The following is a 24092-nucleotide window of genomic DNA, read 5'->3' on the forward strand; positions in this document are numbered from 1 at the left end:
TTTAGATTTTGGAATTAAAAATCCAAATTTCTATCTTTAGGACTAAGTGCACCCTCATATCAAATTCTAGACATGTCAGGCTAGAATTTGGGATTGTTTTGTAAAAATATTGAGAAAGAATTTGTAATGATTCCCATAATTCCCCTCAGTCTTTGATGCCTCAGACTCAGTAGTTCTGTGCTAAGTTGGGGAAAATAAGGAAGATGTCTTGAGGTTTTTATGGCCCAGCTGAATTAAGTTGATCCCTGTTATTCTGCTAATATAGGAGAAGGACTCTCAATTTTATTGTGTTATTTTATCTTTGAGATCTTTTTTCCATTTCCATGGAGGGAGTAGGCAAATTGGACAGAGCTAGCATTTTCTCTAGAAAACTAGAATTTATTGCTTCTCTCTCCCCATCTAACGTTACAAAGATAACTCAGCAGTCCTAGGAGTGCTCTCTCTAATTGTCTTTAACATTAAGATTATTTCTTAACCCTCTCTAAGGTTCTTTTGTATATGCTCACTGTATAAGCTGTGTTACCTACAGGCTAAGCAGTGCCACAGTTAGAAGTTTCAAAATGACTGGTGGCTAGAATGTTTATCTGAGATTAACATGTAGTTGAGAATTGAAATTTCTTAAAATATCATTGAGATTGCAACTCTAAGTCATCATTAATATTTTTTTTCTGTGTATATTTCTATTGTAGCATTAATACCTTTCAAATAGATTTATTAGGGAACAGTTTCTTCCCCCAGCATTCTTCTGTTCAAGTTCTTATTTTAGCTCTTTCTTTTTGATTTAGACTTATCACCATTATCTACCAAGAATATTTGGGATGTGTTTACAGGTAGAAGAGAAGAATTATGGAAGGGTATGTGAGAGCCCAGCTACTTGGCTTTACTTATTCCTTCCCTATCAGAGGACATGTAATTCTTGTTGTGAATTATCAAATATTCTAGAAGGCTGGCCAAATGTTCATTTGGTAGCAATTTTTTAAAAAATTTATCCACTTTAGAGAGGAGAGAGAGAGAGAGAGAAGGAGGGAGGGGAGGAGCAGGAAGCATTAATTCCCATATGTGCCTTGACCAGGTAAGCCCAGGATTTTGAACCGGCGACCTCAGCATTCCAGTTCAATGCTTTATCCACTGCGCCACCACAGGTCAGGCGGTAGCAATTTTTAAAGTTTTTATTCTACCTACCATTGTGCTAGGTTTTGTCCAGAAAGAAATACATCTGTATTTCCTGTCTTCTATAGATTATGAGAATCTAGTGGACTGACATGCCAACAGGATAACAGCATTAACCTAATACATGGACATTGAATTCATATCTTCAAGCCTACTTATGATAATAACTAAAAATACAGAGATTCTATCCTCTATTTCCTTACAGGATTTTTGTATTCTGCCACACCAGGGGCAGATATATGCTTTGCTCGACAACATAACACTTCTGACAATAACAACCAGTGTTTGCTAGGAGCCAATGGGAATATGTTGTTGCATCTCAATCCTCAGAAACCAGGGGCTATTGATAACCAGCCACTAGTAACTCAAGAACCAGTAAAGGTAAATAATTTGACATCTACTTAAAATCATTCTCTTTCAGATGGCTAATAAATTTTATTCTAGAGTTTTGAACACATAGCAAAACATTAGTGGTTCCTTTAATTAATCTGTTGTGAATGGAAATCCATTTTTCATAAGTATATTGCTGTGAGACTTTTTTGATTCAATACTTACATACTAACATTATAGTGATTCTTGGAAATGTTTATTCTTACATAGAACAGCTATTGTGAAAATGTAGTTTGATATGTATATGACATATATATGACATTATTATTATTATTTGTATTTTTCTGATGTGAGAAGCAAGGAAGCAGAGAAACAGAATCCTGCATGCGCCTGACCGGGATCCACCCAGCATGCCCACCAGGGGGCAATGCTCTACGCATTCAGGTGTTGCTCCGTTGCAACAGAGCCATTCTAGTACTTGAGGTGGAGGCCATGGAGCCGTTCTAAGCTCCTGGGCCAACTTTGCTCCAGTGGAGCCTTGACTGCAGGAGGAGAAGAGAGAGATAGAGAAAAGAGAGGGGGAAGGCTGGAGAAGCAGATGGGTGTGTGCCCTGGCCAGGAATAGAACCTGGGACTTCTACATGCTGGGCCAACAGTCTACCACTGAACCAGCCAGCCAGGGCCCAAAATATTTTTTATTGTCAGAGAAATCTTTGAAAACCAGTCTTATTATTTCCAAATGTTATGATGATTTTTTTTGAATGATTTGCTTTTAGTTCTCATTCTTAGTTTATTTTGAAAGTTAAAAATAAAAATCTTTTAGGAAAGTTTTTTTTCCAGAAACCTGAAACTGTATAATGACATGTGTGTTTGTTCTCCTGTCTAGATTTTGTTAAAACACAAGAGACTGTAATCTTCAAAATCAGTATTTACATTTTACTCTTTTAAGGCTACATCATTAACACTAGAAGGTGGACGATTAAAACGAACCCCACAGCTGATCCATGGAAGAGATTATGAAATGGTCCCAGAACCTGTGTGGAGAGCACTTTATCATTGGTATGGAGCAAACCTGGCCCTTCCTAGACCTGTAAGTATAGCCAATAGTGTCTTATATAATGAGCAGTCTTATATAGTGTCTTATATAGGTGGGGTCTTCTGTTACATTTATATATGAACCTCACTATCCACAAATTAGTTCGTTCTTATGGTAGCAGAGTACTCAGTACCTTTTTAAATCAGTTTTAAAAATTTTAGGTTCCTTCTTATTCATTCGTGCATTTATTCATATATTTATTGAGTTCTATATTAGGTACCAACCATATAATCATGTGCCTATGGAAGTGGATGGCCTTTATGGAGTGCAGGGAATAGTCATTGGACCAAATAAAGTCAAGGAGTCATGAGGCTAGGCTATTAAATAAGTCATCCACATAAATGCAGACATTAGGATAATGCACGACTTGGATTGGAGCAGAAGTCTGAGAGCCATAGCCAAAAAGTTTAGTGAATAGAAGGAAAGTGGTACATAGTTTACTTTTGATTTTGAAACTGTTATTCCTGCCTGACCAGGCGGTGGCGCAGTGGATAGAGCGTCGGACTAGGGTGCAGAGGACCCAGGTTCGAGACCCCGAGGTTGCCAGCTTGAGTGCGGGCTGATGTGGTTTGAGCAAAGCTCACCAGGTCGCTGGCTTGAGCAAGGGGTCACTCAGTCTGCTGAAGGCCCTCGGTCAAGGCACATGTGAGAAAGCAATCAATGAACAACTAAGGTGTTGCAACGAAAAACTAATGATTGATGCTTTTCATCTCTCTCTGTTTCTGTCTGTCTATCCCTATCTATCCTTCTCTCTGACTCTCTCTGTGTCTCTAAAAAAAAAAAAGAAACTTATTCCCATTAACCACATAGGCATCCAGTGAGGGATCAGGTTCATCTTCTAGCTATTGGTGAATTTTTGTGGTTAGTCTTTTTGAAGGAAGGGCATAAGAAAGATCACAATATGTGATAACAGGAACTCTAAGCCAGTGAATGAATTTTGATTGTTGCCATTACAATCAGAAGAGCCATTTAGAGCATAAGTATTAATAAAATCCTCTGAAGTAATTTAAAGGATTTAGAGAATATAACATCAAATTTTAGTGGGTTAACTATGCATCATCATTTGTTTGCTTACACAGCAAATAGCCAGATCACTACCCTGAATTCTCATTACGTTGTCAATGCTATAGAGTACTTTATAAGATATTTTGGTATATCAAGAAAAACTGTTCCTTATATCCAAGCTAAAACTTTCTTACACCAGTAAGGTTTTCATGGATGAGATACAGTAAGATACATTACAGTGGTCCTTCGTCTATTGCGGGGGTTAGGTTCCAGAACCCTCTGTGATAGGAGAAAATCTGTGAAGTAGTGGCCGCATATTTATTTGATTATATATATTTTAAGGCTTTATAAACCCTCCCTGTGCTGTTATTAACCTTTCCCACACTGTTATTAATCTTTCCCACACTCTTATAAAGATTTCCTATGCTCTTAACCACTTTCTACACTCTTAAACCTATGTAATTTTAACAACATATAAAATTTTATATGGGTACTACAACTTGAATGATGAAGATGATTTAATATTCTTTTAATTTTTTAATATTTTTAATATTTTTTAATATTTTCAATTTTCAGGCTAGAAAATGCTAATTTTACCACAAAAATAATTTAAATAATATACTAAAATACCTATATACTGCAAAATCCTGAGATATAGCAAAAACCCATGATACAAAAGTAGACACATACAATTTAAAAATCCACCATACAGTGAGACTGCAAAAATTGAACCTTGATATGGCGAGGGACAACTGTACTTCCAAAAAGAGTAAAAGTCTGCTATAAAGCCTTGGTGTATAATCTTGATATTCACTTTGAGATATTAATAATTATGTTTATTTAAAGTTATGTTCAAGTAGCCTGACCAGGCAGTAGCACAGTAGATAGAGCATTGGACTGGGATGCAGAGGACCCAGGTTCAGAACCCGAAGGTCCCTGGTTTGAGCATGGGATTATAGACATGACCCCATGGTTGCTGGCTTGAGCCCAAGGTCTCAAGAGGTCATTAGCTTAGCTGTAGCCCCCTGATCAAGGCACATATGAGAAGCAATCAGTGAACAACTAAAGTGACACAATTACAAGGTGATGCTTCTCATCTCCCTTCCTGTTTCCCTCCTTCCCTCTCTCTCACAAAAAAAAGAAAAAACAAAGAAGAAATATGTAAAAATGATAACATATACTAGTACTTAAGAAATAACCATTAAGGCCCTGGCCGGTTGGCTCAGCGGTAGAGCGTTGGCCTGGCGTGCGGGGGACCCGGGTTCGATTACCGGCCAGGGCACATAGGAGAAGTGCCCATTTGCTTCCCCCTCCTTCCTCTCTGTCTCTCTCTTCCCCTCCCGCAGCCAAGGCTCCATTGGAGCAAAGATGGCCCGGGCACTGGGGATGGCTCCTTGGCCTCTGCCCCAGGCACTGGAGTGGCAGAGCGACGCCCCGGAGGGGCAGAGCATTGCCCCCTGGTGGGCAGAGCCTCGCCCCTGGTGGGCGTGCCGGGTGGATCCCGGTCGGGCGCATGCGGGAGTCTGTCTGACTGTCTCTCCCCGTTTCCAGCTTCAGAAAAATACAAAAAAAAAAAAAAGAAATAACCATTAATATAAAAAAATAAGAAATAACCATTATTAACATTTTGTGTGCATCTTTCCAAACATTCCTCTGTACCTATTCATATACAAATATAGATATGTGTGGATAATTTAATAAAATTGAATCATATTATATCTAATGTTTTGTGATTTGCTGTTTTCAATCTAACACAGGTGCTATTGATATCTTTCTAGGTTAATAAATTTGTATTTATACCATTTTTTATAATTAATGTTTATATACATTGCATACATATACAAATGCACAGATATGTACATAAATCATAATTTATTGACTAATCACCTACTAATGGATATTTCATTTGCCTTTAGCTCTTAGTGTTTAAAACAATTTTCTGGTGAACATCCTCTTCCCAAACCTATGTAATGATATTTTTAAGATAAATTCCTGTACATGGAATTGCACTTACGATTTGCTGGTTGTCATTGAAATTGAACAAGTTCATAGACAAAAATAATTAAAATATAAATAAATATGTTTATAAAAATTTATTAGCCCTGGCCAGTTGGCTCTGCGGTAGAGCGGTCGGCCTGGCATGTGGGAGTTCCGGGTTCAGTTCCTGGCCAGGGCACACAGGAGAAGCGCCCATCTGCTTCTTCACCCTTCCCCATCTTCTTTCTCTTTGTCTCTCTCTTCCTCTCCCGCAGCAAAGGCTCCATTTGAGCAAAGTTGGCCCAAGTGCTTAGGATGGTTCTATGGCCTCCACCTCAGGTGCTAGAATGGCTCCAGTTGCAGCGGAGCAATGGGCCAAGCATCACCCCCTGGTGGGCATGCCGGGTGGATCCCAGTCGGGCTCATGCAGGAGTCTATCTGTCTGCCTCCCCCCAATTCTCACTTTGGAAAAATACACACAAAAAAATTAATCTTTAACTTGCTCATAAAGCCACTTATTATCTTGGAAAGCAAGATACAATTATAAAAATAACTTTATTATCAGTTCAGATTTTACCAAAGGTATATTTTTATATAGCTTTACAACTACAGCTGAGTTATCTTTCTCTTCATCACACTTCCTAAGAAATTATAGTTAACTTTACAGCTGTTAGTGCCTATCCTGAAGTGGACAGAGTATTTTCTTCCAGTGGCCCTATAGGAGAGTGTCCAGAAGAGTCCCTCTTACTGCTTACCATTTAAATAAGAGTTGAGAAAGCTCCCAGTTGGAGCTTCCAAGTTCCATGCTCTAGCATATCAAAACATGCAGAGTATTTTTAAGAAATAGTTCTAAAGGTTTGGTTTGTTGCATTATTTTTTTTAATTTATTTACTGTCCCCTCTTGGTATTAAAAAATGCTCTGGCCCTGGCTGGTTGGCTCAGCGGTAGAGCGTCGGCCTAGCATGCGGAGGACCCGGGTTCGATTCCCGGCCAGGGCACACAGGAGAAGCGCCCATTTGCTTCTCCACCCCTCCACAGCGCTTTCCTCTCTGTCTCTCTCTTCCCCTCCCGCAGCCAAGGCTCCATTGGAGCAAAGATGGCCCGGGCGCTGGGGATGGCTCTGTGGCCTCTGCCTCAGGCGCTAGAGTGGCTCTGGTCGCGACATGGCGACGCCCAGGATGGGCAGAGCATCGCCCCCTGGTGGGCAGAGCATCGCCCCTGGTGGGCGTGCCGGGTGGATCCCGGTCGGGCGCATGCGGGAGTCTGTCTGACTGTCTCTCCCTGTTTCCAGCTTCAGAAAAAGGAAAAGAAAAAAAAAAAAAAAATGCTCTGTAGCCTGACCTGTGGTGGCACAGTGGATAAAGCGTTGACCTGGAAATGCTGAGGTCGCCGGTTCGAAACCCTGGGCTTGCCTGGTCAAGGCACATATGGGAGTTGATGCTTCCAGCTCCCCCCCTTCTCTCTCTCTGTCTCTCCTCTCTGTCTCTCCCTCTCCTCTCTAAAATGAATAAATTAAAAAAATAAATAAAGAAAGAACAGCTGATTAAAAAAAAAAAGCTGTGTTGAAGAAGATCTTGGTTACTAGGGCAAAGGGAAATAAAATAATGCCCAGTTACTTCAGACTATTGTATTAAAATTCTGCAGGATTTTGCCCTGACCAGGTTGCTCAGTTTCTTGCAGCATTGTCCCCATAAGCCAAAGAAGTGGTTTTGCATCCCTGGTCAGGGCACATACGAGGGTCAATGAATGAATGCATGAAGGGGTGAAACAACAAATCATTGTTTGTCTCTGTCTTTCTCAAGTTAATTTTTAAAAAGTAAAAAAAAATTGTATAGGATTTTATGTTTTAAAGAGTTTCACTATTAGCCTTATTATCCTTTTAGAATTCTAAATGAACAATGTACTACTCTTAAAACTCTTGAAGCAATATTTTGATAATGAAATGTTTTCATGTATCTTTAGATAGACAAATAGGTTATTGGAGGGGGTTACAGAAAAATCCTGAATCTCAGTTTTGTACGTCTAAGTTAGTTGTTTTAATCATAGATAAACAACATATGATCACACCAAATACACAGATAGTAATATTTAGAACACAGATAGTAAATATTTAATGGAAATTTTTGTTATTTTTGCTACTAATATAGGAAATAAAATTTTAAGTAAATGTATAATACTCTTTATATGTATTCAGCCAACAGGGTATTTTTTAAATGATATTCAGTGATAAGATTTTGTGAAGAGTAGTACATTCATACATTTTGGGGAATATTGTAAATTGCTTCACTTTGTGTGACAGTATGACCGATATAGTTAATGGCATGAATACTTCTACACTTTTTGACTTGTAACTTCTAGCCCTAAGAATTTATCTTTTAGGCCCTGGCCGGTTGGCTCAGCGGTAGAGCGTCGGCCTGGAGTGCGGGGGACCCGGGTTCGATTCCCGGCCAGGGCACACAGGAGAAGGGCCCATTTGCTTCTCCACCCCCACCCCCTCCTTCCTCTCTGTCTCTCTCTTCCCCTCCTGCAGCCAAGGCTCCATTGGAGCAAAGATGGCCCGGGCGCTGGGGATGGCTCCTTGGCCTCTGCCCCAGGCGCTAGAGGGGCTCTGGTTGCGGCAGAGCGACGCCCCGGAGGGGCAGAGCATTGCCCCCTGGTGGGCAGAGCGTTGCCCCTGGAGGGCGTGCCGGGTGGATCCCGGTCGGGTGCATGCGGGAGTCTGTCTGACTGTCTCTCCCTGTTTCCAGCTTCAGAAAAATACAAAAAAAAAAGAATTTATCTTTTAAAAGACCATCATTTATATGCATGATATATGTAAAAGTGAAAAGAGTTATAGTATGACGATAGTAAAATTAATATTTAAGTTAAAAAAAATTTTAATATTATGTAGTTTTGATATTACTGCTTTTCAATGAAAGGGGGAAAATACCCAACAGGAATTCTTAGAAGATGTAGGAGCAGAAACTTGGGTGTATGTAAACTGATGTAATTTAAATTTATTAATTGTTGTAATAACTAACTGAAATACAAGTAGTGAACCTATTGAACCTTATAGTTTAAAAAAAATCTCAGCTTGACTTGACTTGTGGCAGCATAGTGGATAAAGCATCAGCCTGGAATGCTGAGGTTGCTGGTTCGAAACCCTGCACTTATCTGGTCAAAGCACATATGGGAGTTGATGCTTCCTGCTCCTTCCATCTTCTCTCTCTTCTCCAAAATGAATAAATAATGACCTTTAAAAATTTTTTTAAATAATAAAAATTAAAAAATAAATCTCAGAAGTTAGATAAAAATTGCGAGTTTTGTTTTTCCTTTACATTGATCACTTTATATCTTTTAAAACAACAGGTAATCAGGAATAGCAAGACAGAAATCCCAGAGCTGGAATTATTTCCTCGGTATCTTCTGTTCCTGAGACAGCAGCCTGCTACTCGGACTCAGCAGTCTAACATCTGGGTGAATATGGGTATGATGAGCCTGAGAATGTTTCCTCAGCATTTCCCAAGAGGTAACTTAAGAATGCAGCAAGAATATCATGCATTTCCTTAAAAAAAAACAAAAACAAAAAAATCAAGTTGTTCAAAATCTGGTGCTAGTATACCAGTAAATCAACTTTGGGGCTTAAATCTATGGTCATGCGCAAGAGTAGACAGGGTTAGAGGGAAACTCTCAGTAGCAAATTGAAAGAGTGGTTTCCTTGCCTGGTTTGTAAAAATACAGCCATAATAAATAGAAATAAATTTTACATACTTTATTTCTTTGAGAACAAGCCATTGTGAATTATTTGCTTGACCTAAGTTAAGTCAGCCAATCAATCAATGAATGATTTCTTTTCAACTCCAAATTTTTAGAAGTGATTTCTTTTGCAATTTTTTTTTTTTTTTGACAAAACATGATAGATTTTTCATACTCAATCCAAGGAGCCTGTCTCTTTTGAGACAGGTAATACAAAGCAAAGTATATATTTTTAAAAATGAAAGTGGCACATTTGCTGTGTAAAGCATCAAACCTGCCAGAATGACAAGTTCCCATTTTAATGTATTACATGTAAAAAGTTCCCCTTTGATATCTCTATGAAGTTAAGTTTTATTGATGGGCAGGGCTTGCTCTGTTTTTGCTTTGCAAATATTTGAAATTGTTCTTCAACAGAAGTAATGAATTCAGACTTTGTGTTAACAATTCCACAATGTTATTATAATTAATATAACTTAGTATGCAAGAACTATCTATGAACTCAAACCCTAACCTATCATCCTACCTTTGAAGTCAAATAGGCTTAGTTTAATGTTTTCCTTAAAGGTTATATTCAGATAATTTATGGAGATTCTTACACATGTTGTTTGACAAGAATTGTAGCAAAGTAGTAGTCTCTGCCTAACCAAACTTTGTCTTTGGGGAAAACATCAAAGTCAAGGAACAGTTAGACAATCTATGAAACTTTCTTGATTTAATTTTCCACTAAATAAAAGTATTTGCCTTGATTCCATGGCACCCATAGCACATATCTTTTTTTGATTCTCTTTGAAAGATAACATGAGAGGCAAGATGTGTTGTTGCGCTTTTAGTAAGTATTCTTTGCAACTCTTGTGCTGATCCTAGATTTTTGCTGCTCTGTAAATTTCACAAGATCTGTTGATGCTATTTAAGAGCACAAAATTATGTATAATAAGTGGCTGCCTGCTTAATGAACTGTGCTATAAAAACTGTCTAGAATTCAAATAAATTTCTTACATGGCTTAGAACAATAGAAATTGACTTGAATACTACATTTGCAAATGCTTCTGAATCCTAGAACTGATTAGTTATTATGCTCCAAATTTGTTCATAATTTGACATTTTATTTCTTACTAATTAGTTGTGAAATCAATCATTAATCATTTTGAAGTTTATAAAAATATGCTTTCTTGCTGTAATCTTATAACTAATCCTCTGATGTATAATTAGAGAAATTTGCTCTTTTGTTTTCTTTTAGAGATTATCTTTTGCTTTCTGATAGTAAAAGATTTGCTTTGCTATGTGTTTAAAATTGATCATGGCCCTGGCTGGGTAGCTCAAGCGTTGTCCCAGGGCACCAAGGTTGGAGTTTGATCTCCAGCAGGGCACATACTAGAATCAACCAATGAATGCATAAATAAGTGGAACAACAAATTGATGTTTCTCTAAACTCTCTTTCTCAAATCAATAAATTTTTTTTTAATTTAATAAAATAAAAAATTTAAATTGATCATGGTTGGGATTTGTTCTGCCATAACATCGTTTTCATCTTTTTCATTACTCAATTTATTACAGTGGTTTACTAGGCTCTTTTAGTCTTTCTGTAGTGACAAGTATACAAACCTTGACACAGTTATGACTTAAAAGTAGCCTTTTTGACAGAAAAGTCTACAGCCTGACCAGGTGGTGGCGCAGTGGATAGAGCGTTGGACTGGGATGCGGAAGGACCCAGGTTCAAGACCCCGAGGTCGCTAGCTTGAGCGCGGGCTCATCTGGCTTGAGCAAAGAGCTCACTAGCTTGGACCCAAGGTCGCTGGCTCCAGCAGGGGGTTACTCGGTCTGCTGAAGGCCCGTGGTCAAGGCACATGTGAGAAAGCAATCAATGAACAACTAAGAAGTCGCAACGCGCAACGAGAAACTGATGAGAAACTGATGATTGATGCTTCTCATCTCTCTCCGTTCCTGTCTGTCTGTCCTTGTCTATCTCTGCCTCTGTTAAAAAAAAAAAAAAAAAAAGAAGTCTACAGAAGTCATTGTTTCTTAGATGATTTTTTTAGCCTGTTTTAGGGGAGTGAATTCTTTTTGAAAGCTCTAAAAAAGCAGATGATGCCGATATTTTTTCCCTTGCTTTATTTAGTAGGTAAGGACTCAAAGTGCATTTAATAAGAGGACTAAAACTAAGTCACTACTGAAGGGGTGGTGTAAAGCCAGTAGCCACGGCCACCATCACAGCCGCCTGGCCCATGCAGGTTCATATTTGATTCGGACAGATAGTAATGAAACAACGGAGCCAAGAACTGGTGGGCCATTATCTTTAATCCTAGCTTGCACCCGGCAGGCAGGTAAAAACACACACTGGGCTCCAAAACCCATTCATTCAGATCTCAAAAAGCTACTGACTTACTAAGTTTCCTAGAATCAAAGGTTTCTAGCTCACCAGACTTATTCGCCTCTGTTCCCCATCTCCTCCTCCTCTCTGCACAAACTGGCTTCTCCTTCAGCACTCCACCATCTTGGCTGCTTCTCCTCTCCTCCCTGCTCTCTGCCCTCCTCCTAGAACACAATCACTCTTCTCCGGGAACAATGCAATCTTTCTTCCTTTTAAAACCTTTTGGCGTGCCCTGGCCGGTTGGCTCAGTGGTAGAGCGTCAGCCTGGCGTGCAGAAGTCCCGGATTCGATTCCCGGCCAGGGCACACAGGAGAAGCGCCCATCTGCTTCTCCACCCCTCCCCCTCTCCTTCCTCTCTGTCTCTCTCTTCCCCTCCTGCAGCCAAGGCTCCATTGGAGCAAAGATGACCCCGGCGCTGGGGATGGCTCCTGGGCCTCTGCCCCAGGCACTAGAGTGGCTCTGGTCGCAACAGAGCGACGCCTCGGAGGGGCAGAGCATTGCCCCCTGGTGGGCAGAGCGTTGCCCCCTGGTGGGTGTGCCGGGTGGATCCCGGTCGGGCGCATGCGGGAGTCTGTCTGACTGTCTCTCCCCGTTTCCAGCTTCAGAAAATTACAAAAATAAATAAATAAATAAAACCTTTTGGCGTGAAAGCCCTCCCCAACACATATTAACATAATCACGCCTATCCCAAGCAATCACCTGGGCGATGAGCTTCCACGTGGGCAGCGCCATCTTTAACAAAGTGAGCATAATATATTTTATCTGCCCAACAGGTGGAAAACTACCTAGAATGTATAATTATACACTAGATGGATTATATCCATATAGTACGTTTATTTTGTTTGGGGTTTCTCAATAAACTATAACCTCCCATATACGAGAGATGACCATTTTAAGCTATAGCTTTGTCTGGATTTTTGCCTGAATAGTTTAACCAGGTTGTTTGATTGTTTTAGTATCCTATCTTTGATTTCCATAATCTCTTACTATTTTAGCCCCCTTCTTTTTTGAAGTATGTGGTTAGACTTGACATATTCTTCCTTCACTCTTTTCCCCCTTATTGCCGTTTTTATTGTTTCCACCTTGAGCCTTTCAGGAATTCAAGGTCATGTCCGCTGCCATCTTAATGGGCAGGCAGGCCCTGTGATTTTTCACCTGCTTCTACCTTTCAATGGGGCAACTTATTTTCCGGGAAACTTCTTGGCTTTACTTTAAAGCTGTGTTTGGAGCCCTGGCTGGTGACTCAGTGGATAGAGTGTTGGACTGGCATATGGATGTCCTGGATTCAATTCCTAGTCAGGCACACAGGAGAAACAACCATCTGCTTCTCCTCCCCTCCCTCTCTTTCTTCTCTCTCTCTCTTTGTCTCCCACAGCCTGTGGCTGGATTGGTTCTAGTATGGCCCTGGGAACTGAGGATAGCTCCATTTGAGTGCATCAAACTGAGGTGCTAAAAATAGCATTGACCCCAGGTGGATCCCAGTTGAGAAGCATGCCTCACTGTCTCCCCTCCTCTCGCAAAATAATTAAATAAATAAATAAGCTGTGTTTGATCACATAGAGTATATGCCTACTTAGAATTTTAAGTAAAATTTTTTGTGTAGTTGTACCAGTATTTTAGGTGATTGGGCCTCTTAATGTCTGAGAGTGATGGGATTAGTAATTCAAAGACAGTTTATTTGAAGAAAGTGAATCAGGTGAATCCAATTATGTATCTGTGAATTTCAAATTCAATCCCATTTTACCTTTTCCATTTATATACCGGGTTTTGGTTTTGCTATTGAGTGTGACCCAACTGAGAGCAACGAAGATACTGTTGCCTATCTATGGTTTGTTTCTATTTGCCACTCTTCTGGGATCTGAGCCCTGCCCGTTATTTGGGCCTCTTGTGATTTTGTTGCTTCTTTTTAAAGTTAAGGCTTTGGACTCACTCTGATACTTGGGTCTTCTGTCTTCATTTTAACGTTTTATTTTAAAGCTTCTTAATTTATAAAATTATTAAACCTCTAAATCTCATTTTTTCATCATTAATTCCTAAAATAGTATGGTCCCCATTGCTGAGGGGTGCTTTTTATTAACATGTCTTTTCCCTATTATGATTACTATAACATAGGAAATGTACCTTCTCCAAATGCTCCATTAAAGCGGGTCTTAGCCTACACAGGCTGTTTTAGTCGAATGCAGACCATCAAGGAAATTCATGAATATCTGTCTCAGAGGCTGCGCATCAAAGAGGAAGATATGCGCCTGTGGCTATACAACAGTGAGGTAAGAGGCATCTCAGAGTCATGAAGGCATCTCCACTCAGAGAGCACATGTTAAATCGATATTTCATGAATATGCAGTTGTTGTCTGCAGTAATTATGCCAAAACCATTCTGAGGGGCTCAGTGAAAACTTCATCTTTTAAAATACTATATGCAGGCCCTGGCCGGTTGGCTCAGTGGTAGAGCGTCGGCCTGGCGTGCAGGGGACCCAGGTTCAATTCCCGGCCAGGGCACACAGAAGAAGCGCCCATTTGCTTCTCCACCCCGCCCCCTCCTTCCTCTCTGTCTCTCTCTTCCCCTCCCGCAGCCAAGGCTCCATTGGAGCAAAGATGGCCCAGGCGCTGGGGATGGCTCCTTGGCCTCTGCCCCAGGTGCTAGAGTGACTCTGGTCGCGGCAGAGCGACGCCCTGGAGGGGCAGAGCATTGCCCCTGGTGGGCATGCCAGGTGGTGGATCCCAGTCGGGCGCATGCTGGAGTCTGTCTGACTGTCTCTCCCCATTTCCAGCTTCAGAAAAATAAATAAATAAATAAAATAAAATACTATATGCATACATGTAGATATGTGTCACCTGAAATTCACAATACCACTTGATCATCGTGGACAGTACCATCTTATAAAGATTATTGTTATGAAGTAACAAAGTATCTTTCTTTAACTAGTTTTTGTTTTGAAGTAACATACACATTAAAAAAAATTCAAACAATACAAAAGTATATAATTAACATTCTTCCTTTTCATTGTCTGACCCCTAACTTTTGTTTTCCTCAGAAGAAGTTTTGTTAATTGCTTAATATGCATTGTTTTCTGATTACCATATTTCCCCATGTATAAGATGCACCTTAATTTTGGGGCCCAAAATTTGAAAAAAATAAATGTATTACATAAAGTTATTGAACTCAAGTTTTATTCATAATAAAATTCATACAAGTCCTCATCACTGTCAGAACATCCATTCATTAGCTTGTCTTTAATTGTGTCTGATGACAAATCACTGTCTTCAACAATGAGCGCAAAAACAAGCACCAAAAAGCAAGAAATGCAAGTAAAAAAAATCTACAACCACTGTATACAATGCACCCAGTTTTTAGACCCCAAATTTTTTGGGGAAAAGGTGCGTCTTATACATGGGGAAATACGCTATAATCTGAAATTGAATCATAAGTAGTTTTAATCATTCTCTATTCCCTAGTTCCTTCTTTTTTATATCCTCCTTTGGTACCACTAAGACCACAGCTCCTGGAGCCACACAACCAGGGATTAAATCCTAGCTCTGTCACTTGTTAATTATAACCAAGAGAAAGTTACTTGATTCTCTCTCTCTTGGTTTTCTCATGAACAAATGGGAAAAATAATAGTATCTCCCTTTGGGAAGTTGTAAGGATTAAATGAATTAATTATGTGAGTATTTTAAGGTGAGCATAAACAAAAATGTATAATTTTACTACGTGACATTTGGTTTTATGTTTTTAGTGCCTAGTAAGGTCCATCTTGATCACAAGCACATTTATTGCATTTCATACTAGATACTAAAGAACATTTCTGAAGGCTCTTTTGAAAATCTAAATCTCAGTGAATTTGGTTTGATATGAGATGAGTCTTCTTATGGTCTCCCCAAAATTCTATGTACCGGTAAATGTTTTAAAGATATGAAGTACACGTTTATGAAGTATACATTATTTTTCCACCTAAATTGTAAGAATTTCTGAACTATAGTATGCCTAATATCTGTCACATGGGTTATGTAACTACAAGGGCATTATTAATTGTCACTCATTTTTATTTCCATATTTGTTTCAAGTTTATTAATCAAATTAACAGAAAAATTTCCTCCTCCTTACACAGAATTACCTTACTCTTTTGGATGATGAAGATCATAGATTGGAATATTTGAAAATTCAAGATGAACAGCACCTGGTAATTGAAGGTACAAGAAGGAAACATGCATGTACATTAGATATATGGGGGGACAATTTGAAGATTTAGTTACTAATAATCCATTTTATAATTTTTCAACTTTTATTTTATCATTATATTATTTATGGTAAAGAAAACCCATTAAGTATTTCTATAGTCCTACATATTATTTAGATTACTTTAAAAGAAAAATATGTCTACATTCATTATCTGGCGAGGGGTGAAAATAGTAAATAGAAACTAATTTAGTTATTAGTCTACAAAGTTCTTAAAATTTTCAAGCTATCTCTTTGAGTTTGAATAAGGAGACTAATTTTCTTTTATAGATATTGGCACAGCCTCTCATTAGTTATCAACACTGGCCACTCACCAGCAGAGTTTACTTGTATATTCACACATAGATTTATAAACTTGTCTTTGAAAACTTAAAGTGTGTCTTTTCCCATCAAGATTTATGGAAACACTATAGCTGCCTTTGTATTAAAATGAATAGATTACTCTTATAAATTGTCTCAATTTAAGAAAATTGTAATAGTTCTAATGTATTAACTTTAAGAGTTTTAATTACTTCTGTAGATTATTCAGTATAATTTTACTTCGGGTAAGTAATTGAAAGAATAGCTTACTAATTCTAAATAAGTGTGTCAGAACACACCTGCTCCACAAGGGATGATTTTGGAGGTGAAATCCTCAAGGTGAAAAAAAGCTGGAGGGCATGTCATGCATGCTTCAAGTCTTCGTTCTTGCTTCATTCTTTTACTCCTAGACTACTAGTGCAGGTGCGGGTATACAGTGTGTCCATAAAGTCATGGTACACTTTTGACGGTCACAGGAAAGCAACAAAAGACGATAGAAATGTGAAATCTGCACCAAATAAAAGGAAAACTCTCCCAGTTTCATACCTATTCAGTGCAGTTCAATGTGGCTCATGCACAGATTTTTTAGGGCTCCTTAGGTAGCTATCCCGTATAGCCTCTACAGACTCGTCACTGACTGATGGCCTACCAGAACGGGGTTTCTCCACCAAACTGCTGGTTTCCTTCAACTGCTTATCCCACCGAGTAATGTTAATCCTATGTGGTGGTGCTTCGTTATACGCGCCGATATTCACGTTGCACTTTGGTCACGGATTCGAATTTAGCGAGCCACAGAACACACTGAACTTTCCTCTATACCATCCACATCTCGACTGGCATAGCCATGGGCTGCTCTGCTGTATACACGGTGTTACGTCATCATCTGCGCATGCATGCACACATGCTGCCACATCATTTCACAGAAACTGGGAGGGTTTTCCTTTTATTTGGTGCAGATTTCACATTTCTGTCGTCTTTTGTTGCTTTCCTGTGACCGGTCAAAAGTGCACCATGACTTTACGGACACACTGTATATAGGACGTACAGACAATATTAGCTAGGTACTAATATTTCATCAATACATGTGTGCAGTGATGTCAATTTGCTGTGTTAGCAAGCCCGTGCCCTAAAAGGCAATATTCTGGGCGCCTGACCTAGAAGCACCTAGGAACCAAGGCTAAGCTAGCCAAACGTTTGGGGAAGCTGGCCCCAGGAAAGGCTTGCCCAGCACAGGGAAGCTGGCGCTGCTTGCAGTTTCTCATGAAATCCAGAGTTCATATCCTGACTTTCTCTGAGGGTCCTCACAAAGTGACTATGAAGTTCCCAATATAAAGAGTTGGAATGGTTTCAGAGTCACTTACTAAAAATAACTTGATTTTTTTCCTTTTTAGTTTCTGGTTTAGAAATAACTTTTTTTTTTTAACAGAAGCTGTTGAGTGGGTGTGATTTCAGTGGATAAGAAATTAACACATTCCTAACTCTGTTTTTCCAGTTCGAAACAAAGATATGAGTTGGCCTGAGGAAATGTCCTTTATAGCAAACAGTAGTAAAATAGACAGACACAAGGGTAAGTCTTCAGTGTATTATTTATAAATAGATTTTATCTTAAAGTTATTTTTTTAACCTCTCAACTTTTGAAGTGTTAACAGTTTTTGGCTTTCTAGCCCCCCATCCTTATTTTTCTTTTTACTGAAGCATCAAATTTCTTTCTAATTTATGCCTGACCAGGCGGTGGCGTAGTGGATAGAGCATCAGATTAGGATGCGGAGAGCACAGGTTCGAGACCCCGAGGTCACCAGCTTGAGCGCGGGCTCATTTGGTTTGAGCAAAGCTCACCAGCTTGGACCCAAGATCGCTGGCTCAAGCAGGGGTTCACTTGGTCTGCTGAAGGCCCACGGTCAAGGCACATATGAGAAAGCAATCAATGAACAACCTAGGTGTCGCAATGAAAAACTGATGATTGATGCTTCTCATCTCTCTCTCCGTTCCTGTCTGTCTGTCCCTATCTATCCCTCTCTCTGACTCTCTCTCTGTCTCTGTAAAAAAATAAATAAAATAAATGTAAATTTCTTTCTAACCTTGCAATTAAATAATTTATATATATTTTATATATATATTTAGCCCTGGTCGGGTCAGTGGTAGAGCTTCAGCCCAGCGTGTGGATATCCTGGGTTTGATTCCTGATTAGGACATACAGAAGAAGAGCCCATCTGCTTCTCCACCCCTCCCCTTCTCACTTCTCTCTCTCTCTCTCTCTCTTTCTCTCTCTTTCTCTCTTTTTCTCTCTTTTCCCCTCATACAGCATGGCTTGATTGGAGCAAGTTGGGCCCAGGTGCTGAGGATCCCAGTTGGGGCGTATGCGAGAGTCTGTCTCTGCCTCCTTCTCTTACTGAATTAAAAAAAAAATATATATATATATATATATGTAATAATATATATAATTATACATCTACATGTATACATATATATCTCTGTATATATGTACACATGTATATTTTCAATACAAATAAACCTTTATTGAACTCATGCTATATAAGAAATGGTTAAGAAATATTCCTCCCCCAAACTGTCCAATTTCTCCACTCAGCCCAGGATCAATGCCTTGCTGTTTCTTCTGGATCGAGAAGGTTATGCGCTGTTTCACTAGTTTTCTGTGTTATGCAGTCCTCTGTTGTGTAGTTGTAGTTGTAGGCTTGTTCTGAAGCTCAGAATTTTCTTAGAAAGCATTGGGTAGCATGGTGGTAGATGCTGTCAGTGGAACATTTGTTCCCTTTTAAACAAGCACTGAGATGAACTTGTTGCTTTTCGTGGAGGTACTGAACTCATCAAATGCTCCAGTCATGGGCTATTCTGAGTAATCACCAGTGACACTTGCTGTGGCTTCAGTGGCCTCTTCCACAAAGCTAATGGTGTTTGATTCCACATTAGTAAAGAAGTCAGAATCCAAGGAGCTCTCCAGATATGCATCTGTGGTCAAGTGTGGGGCAGTTATTGACTCTAGGTCAGTGTTAATGTCTAGGTCATTGATGTTGTGTGGGGTTCATGCATGGACAGTCACAGCCGGGAAAAACCAAGTAAAGACGATGAGGGCCTTCTCTATCATGGTACAAGTGATCATTAAGAGTTTTCAAAATCTTGAGGGATCAGGTATAGTTAAAAACGTAAGTGTCTTTATACCACTTACAAAGGTATAATTTACCACTTGCTTTAAGACATATTTCCTTACATATTAAATAAATTTTTTTTGCTTGACCAGGCGGTGCCGCAGTGGATAAAGCGTCGGATTGGGATGCGAAGGACCCTGGTTCAAGACCCTGAGGTCACCAGCTTGAGCGCAGGCTCATCTGGTTTGAGCAAGGCTCACCAGCTTGGACCCAAGGTCGCTGGCTCGAGCAAGGGGTCACTTGGTCTGCTATAGCCCCCCGGCCTAGGCACATATGAGAAATCAATCAAAGAACAATTAGGGAGCTGCAACGAAGAAATTATGTTTCTCATCTCTCTCCCTTCCTGTCTGTCTTTCCCTATCTATCCCTCTCTCTGATTCTCTCTATCTCTGCCACAAAAAAATAAAAAAATTAATTTCCACGTTATTGGGAACTCTATAACTTTCTCTCTGCCTTTTCATCTTATTAGGGGTTTCTTAATGGATAGTTATTATACCAATATGAGAGCTCTCCACAATTTTCCAACCCAAAAGTTTTTTCAATTCACGACATCCACTCTCTGGCCAGTAATGATAGGATTTGTAACCACTGAACCAATTAACTTTTTATGGCCTAACTAGGGAAGCAAAATGCTTTCATAAAAAGCACAAAGAAAAGGATTCAACCCTCATAGATCCAACAGTTCATTCTCAGAGATAGCCTGAGAAAGATCTAATTTATATATTTTTAAAGCCATAACACTAGGAGAGAATTGTTTGAGTTAAAAAAAAACCTGTCATAGCAATTAAAGAGAATCATTGATGCTTCTAGATCACAAGTGAGCATCGATCATCATGACTGCCAATTACATGCAATGATAAACCTCTAATTTATTTATTTATTTAAATTTTTATTGATTGATTTCAATAAGAGAGGAAGGGGGAGAAAAAGCAACAGGAACATTGAGCTGTTATCATTTATGCCCTGACCAGGGATCAACCTTTGTACTTGAGGATGATGCTCTACTGAACTATCTGGCCAGGGCCTCCTCTACTTTATTTATTGCAAGACCAAATAGAGAAATATTAGCTCCATTTAGCTGGTTTAAAATGTTACAACAAAAATCCTATTTTTCAGAAATGTAAAAATTCATTTGGAATTGCAAAGAACCCCAAATGGCCAGAACAATATTGAAAAAGAATATAGTTGGCATACTTAAACTTCCCAATTTTATAACTTTTTACAAAGCCACAGTAATCGAAACAGTGTGGTTTTGCCATAAGGATAGAAATATAGACCAGTGGAATAGAGTTGAGATTCCAGAAATAAACCCATATATCTATGATCAATTCATTTTTTTATTAGGATGTTAAATCTATTCAATGGAGAAAGAAGAGTCTCTTTTAACAGATGATTCAACTTTAACTGGGTTCCCACATGCAAAAGAATAAAGTTTAACCGCTACCTCACATATAAATTAAATCAAAATTGATCAATAACCTAAAAATCATAAAACTCTAAGAAGAAAAAACATAGAAGTAAATCTTCATGACCTAGAATATGGCAGTGGATTCTTAGATAGGATACCAATATCAGGAACAACAAAAGAAAAACAGATAAATTAAACTTTATCAAAATTTAAAACTTTTTATTTTATATTTTTATGTGAGAGGACAGGAAATAGGCAAACTCCCGCATGCACCCTGGCCAGGACCCACCCAGCAACCCCACTGGGGCTGGTGTTCCAGTACTGAGCTATTTTTAGCACCTGATGCTGATTTGCTCAGACCAACCAAGCTATCTTCAGTGCCTGGGGCCACGTTCAAGCCAATCAAGCTACTGGCTGTGGGAGGGGAGGAGGGAGAGAAAAGGGAGAGGGCAGGAGAGAGAAGCAGATGGTCACTTCTCTCTATCCACTGAGCTACCCGCTAGGGCCAAAATTAAAAACTTGTATATCAAAGGCATTAATAAGAAAAGTGAAGACAACTTCCACACTGGGAGAAAATATTTACAAATCATATATCTGATAAAGGTTTATTATCTCTAGTATGTAAATAACTATGAAATGACAATTCAATTTTAAAATGACCATCAGACTTTCATAGACATTTCTTTAAATAGGATATATACAAATTGGGAATAAGAACATAGAGATGCTCAACATCATTATTCATTAGGGAAGTGCAACCAAAACCACAATAAGATAACACTTCATACCTACTAAAATGGTTATAATCAGTAAAACAAAAAATGGCCCTGGCTGGTTGGCTCAGTGGTAGAGCGGTGGCCCAGCATGTGTATGTCCTGAGTTTGATTTCCAGTCAGGGGACACAGGAGAAGGGACCTTCTGCTTGTCTACTGCTCCCTCTTTTCTCAGTCTCTCTCTTGTTCTCTCTCTACTCCCACAGCCATGGCTCTATTGGTTTGAGTGCATTGACCCCAGACACTGAGGATGGGTCTATCAAGCCTCTGCCTCAGGTGCTAAAAATAGCTCAGTTGTGAGGTTGGCCCCAGATGGGCAGAGCATCAGTCCCAGACTGGGGTTGCCGGGTGGATCCCGGTCCTGACACATATGGGAGTCTGTGTCTCTATCTCCCCTCCTCTTACTTGAAAAAAAAGAAAAAAAGAAAATAAAACAAAAAAATAACAAGTGTTAGTGAAGATATGAAAAAATTGGAACGGTCATAGATTGCTATTAGAATGTAAAATGGTTCAACCACTATGGAAAAATTAGTTTGGTGGTTCCACAAAAAGCTATACAGAGAATTACCACATTCTTCAGCTATTTCACTCCTAGGAATGTACCCAGTAGAATTGAAAATAAAATCTCAGGCCTGCCCTGTGGTGGTGCAGTGGATCAAGTGTCTACCTGGGTCACTGAGGTTGCCTGTTCAAAACCCCAGGCTTGCCTGGTCAAGGCACATATGGCAGTTATGCTTCCTGCTCCTCCCCACTTCTCTGTCTCTCTCTACTCTCTCTCTAAAAATAAATAAATCTTTTTTAAAAAGTAGAAATGCAGGCTCTGGCCGGTTGGCTCAGTGGTAGAGTGTCGGCCTGGCATGCGGAAGTCCCAGGTTCGATTCCCAGTCAGGGCACACAGGAGAGGCGCCCATCTGCTTCTCCATCCCTCCCCCTCTCCTTCCTCTCTGTCTCTCTCTTCCCCTCCCGCAGCCGAGGCTCCATTGGAGCAAAAGATGGCCTGGGCGCTGGGGATGGCTCCTTGGCCTCTGCCCCAGGCACTAGAGTGGCTCTGGTTGTGACAGAGCGACGCCCCGGATGGGCAGAGCATCGCCCCCTGGTGGGCGTGCCAGGTGGATCCCTGTCAGGCGCATGCAGGAGTCTGTCTGACTGCCTCCCCGTTTCCAGCTTCAGAAAAATACAAAAAAAAAAAAGTAGAAATGCAGATATTTTACAACAAAATCTGTTATAGCATTATTCACAAAAGCCAAAATGTGGAAACAACAGTGTCCATTAATAAAGGAATGTAACCTGATCAGGTGGTGGTGCAATGGATAGAGAGTCGACTGGGATGCGAAGGACCCAGGTTCAAAACCCCAAGGTCACCAGCTTGAGCACAGGGTCACTGACTTGAGCGTGGGGTCATAGACATGATTAAGCTCAAGGCTTAAGCTCAAGGTTGCTGGCTTGAAAAGAGGTTGCTTACTCTGCTGTAGCCCCCCCACCCCTTGTCAAGGCACATATGAAAAAGCAGTCAATGAACAACTAAGATGCTCCAATGAATAATTGATGCTTCTCATCTCTCTCCCTTTCTGTCTGTCTGCCCCATCTGTCCCTCTCTCTGTCTCTGTCAAAAAATAAATAAATAAATGAATGAATGGATACACAAAAAGTGCCATATACATACACAGAATATTATTTAGCCATAAAAAGGAATGAAGGTCTTAACAAAAAAAGAAGTTATAAAAATATTGCATCAAATATAAGAAACTGTTTAGCCCATGACATCTTACTACAGCATATTGTTTGTTTCAGTTCCCACAGAAAAGGGAGCCACAGGTCTGAGTAACCTGGGAAACACATGCTTCATGAACTCAAGCATCCAGTGTGTTAGTAACACACAGCCACTGACACAGTATTTTATCTCAGGGAGACATCTTTATGAACTCAACAGGTAATCTTTCTTGAGTCATTCGCCTCTTTTTATAACTTTGATAGGAACTCATTATCGCCTAAATTTCCTTTTTCTTTATCATGGGAGAGAAAAAGCTTACCTTATGTGTTCTATTTAGTATTAAATAAGGGCAAGAGCATACTTCCCTTGTTTTAAAAAGATTTTTGTTGTTAGAAAACTGATGCTAGGCATTTTTTGTGCTCATATGATTGTTATTTACGAGAACCCTTGGCAACAAATTTTTCTCTCAAATTTTTAGGACAAATCCTATTGGTATGAAGGGGCATATGGCTAAATGTTATGGGGATTTAGTACAGGAACTTTGGAGTGGAACTCAGAAGAATGTCGCCCCATTAAAGCTTCGGGTAAGCAGTTAAAATAATATTAAAGTATTAAGTCCTAAGTAGTTGAATAAGCAGTTATTTTCTCTACATGGTTTTTATGTTTAGTTTAATGTTTTTGGATGCTTCATTAGGTATAAACTCAATGTCAAATACTTTTACTTGTTTAAATATATGCAAAATATAGCTATGGATGTAGTGAATGGGTGGGGAAAGATCAAAGGCACAGTCTATATTTGTTATGTCATTTATTTTACTA

The 24092-nt window shown here is 39.5% G+C and overlaps 1 protein-coding gene across 4 annotated transcripts in view; it reads left to right on the forward strand.

Moving 5' to 3' along the window:
* USP32 (ubiquitin specific peptidase 32) overlaps nt 1-24092 on the forward strand; it is a 178963-nt gene that overhangs the window by 109666 nt on the left and 45205 nt on the right. Inside the window, exons 14-22 of one of the 4 annotated variants that reach the window (XM_066363173.1) lie at nt 786-854; nt 1376-1551; nt 2450-2590; nt 8927-9086; nt 13794-13948; nt 15790-15871; nt 17710-17784; nt 23354-23492; nt 23752-23857. In XM_066363173.1, the coding sequence (XP_066219270.1) occupies nt 786-854; nt 1376-1551; nt 2450-2590; nt 8927-9086; nt 13794-13948; nt 15790-15871; nt 17710-17784; nt 23354-23492; nt 23752-23857 (1103 nt within the window). The remainder of the gene's footprint in view (nt 1-785; nt 855-1375; nt 1552-2449; nt 2591-8926; nt 9087-13793; nt 13949-15789; nt 15872-17709; nt 17785-23353; nt 23493-23751; nt 23858-24092) is intronic. The other 3 variants (XM_066363174.1, XM_066363175.1, XM_066363176.1) reach the window with 3 other exon arrangements.

The sequence above is a fragment of the Saccopteryx leptura genome, chromosome 2 (genome assembly GCF_036850995.1).
Source record: "Saccopteryx leptura isolate mSacLep1 chromosome 2, mSacLep1_pri_phased_curated, whole genome shotgun sequence".
Taxonomy (NCBI): Eukaryota; Metazoa; Chordata; class Mammalia; order Chiroptera; family Emballonuridae; genus Saccopteryx; species Saccopteryx leptura.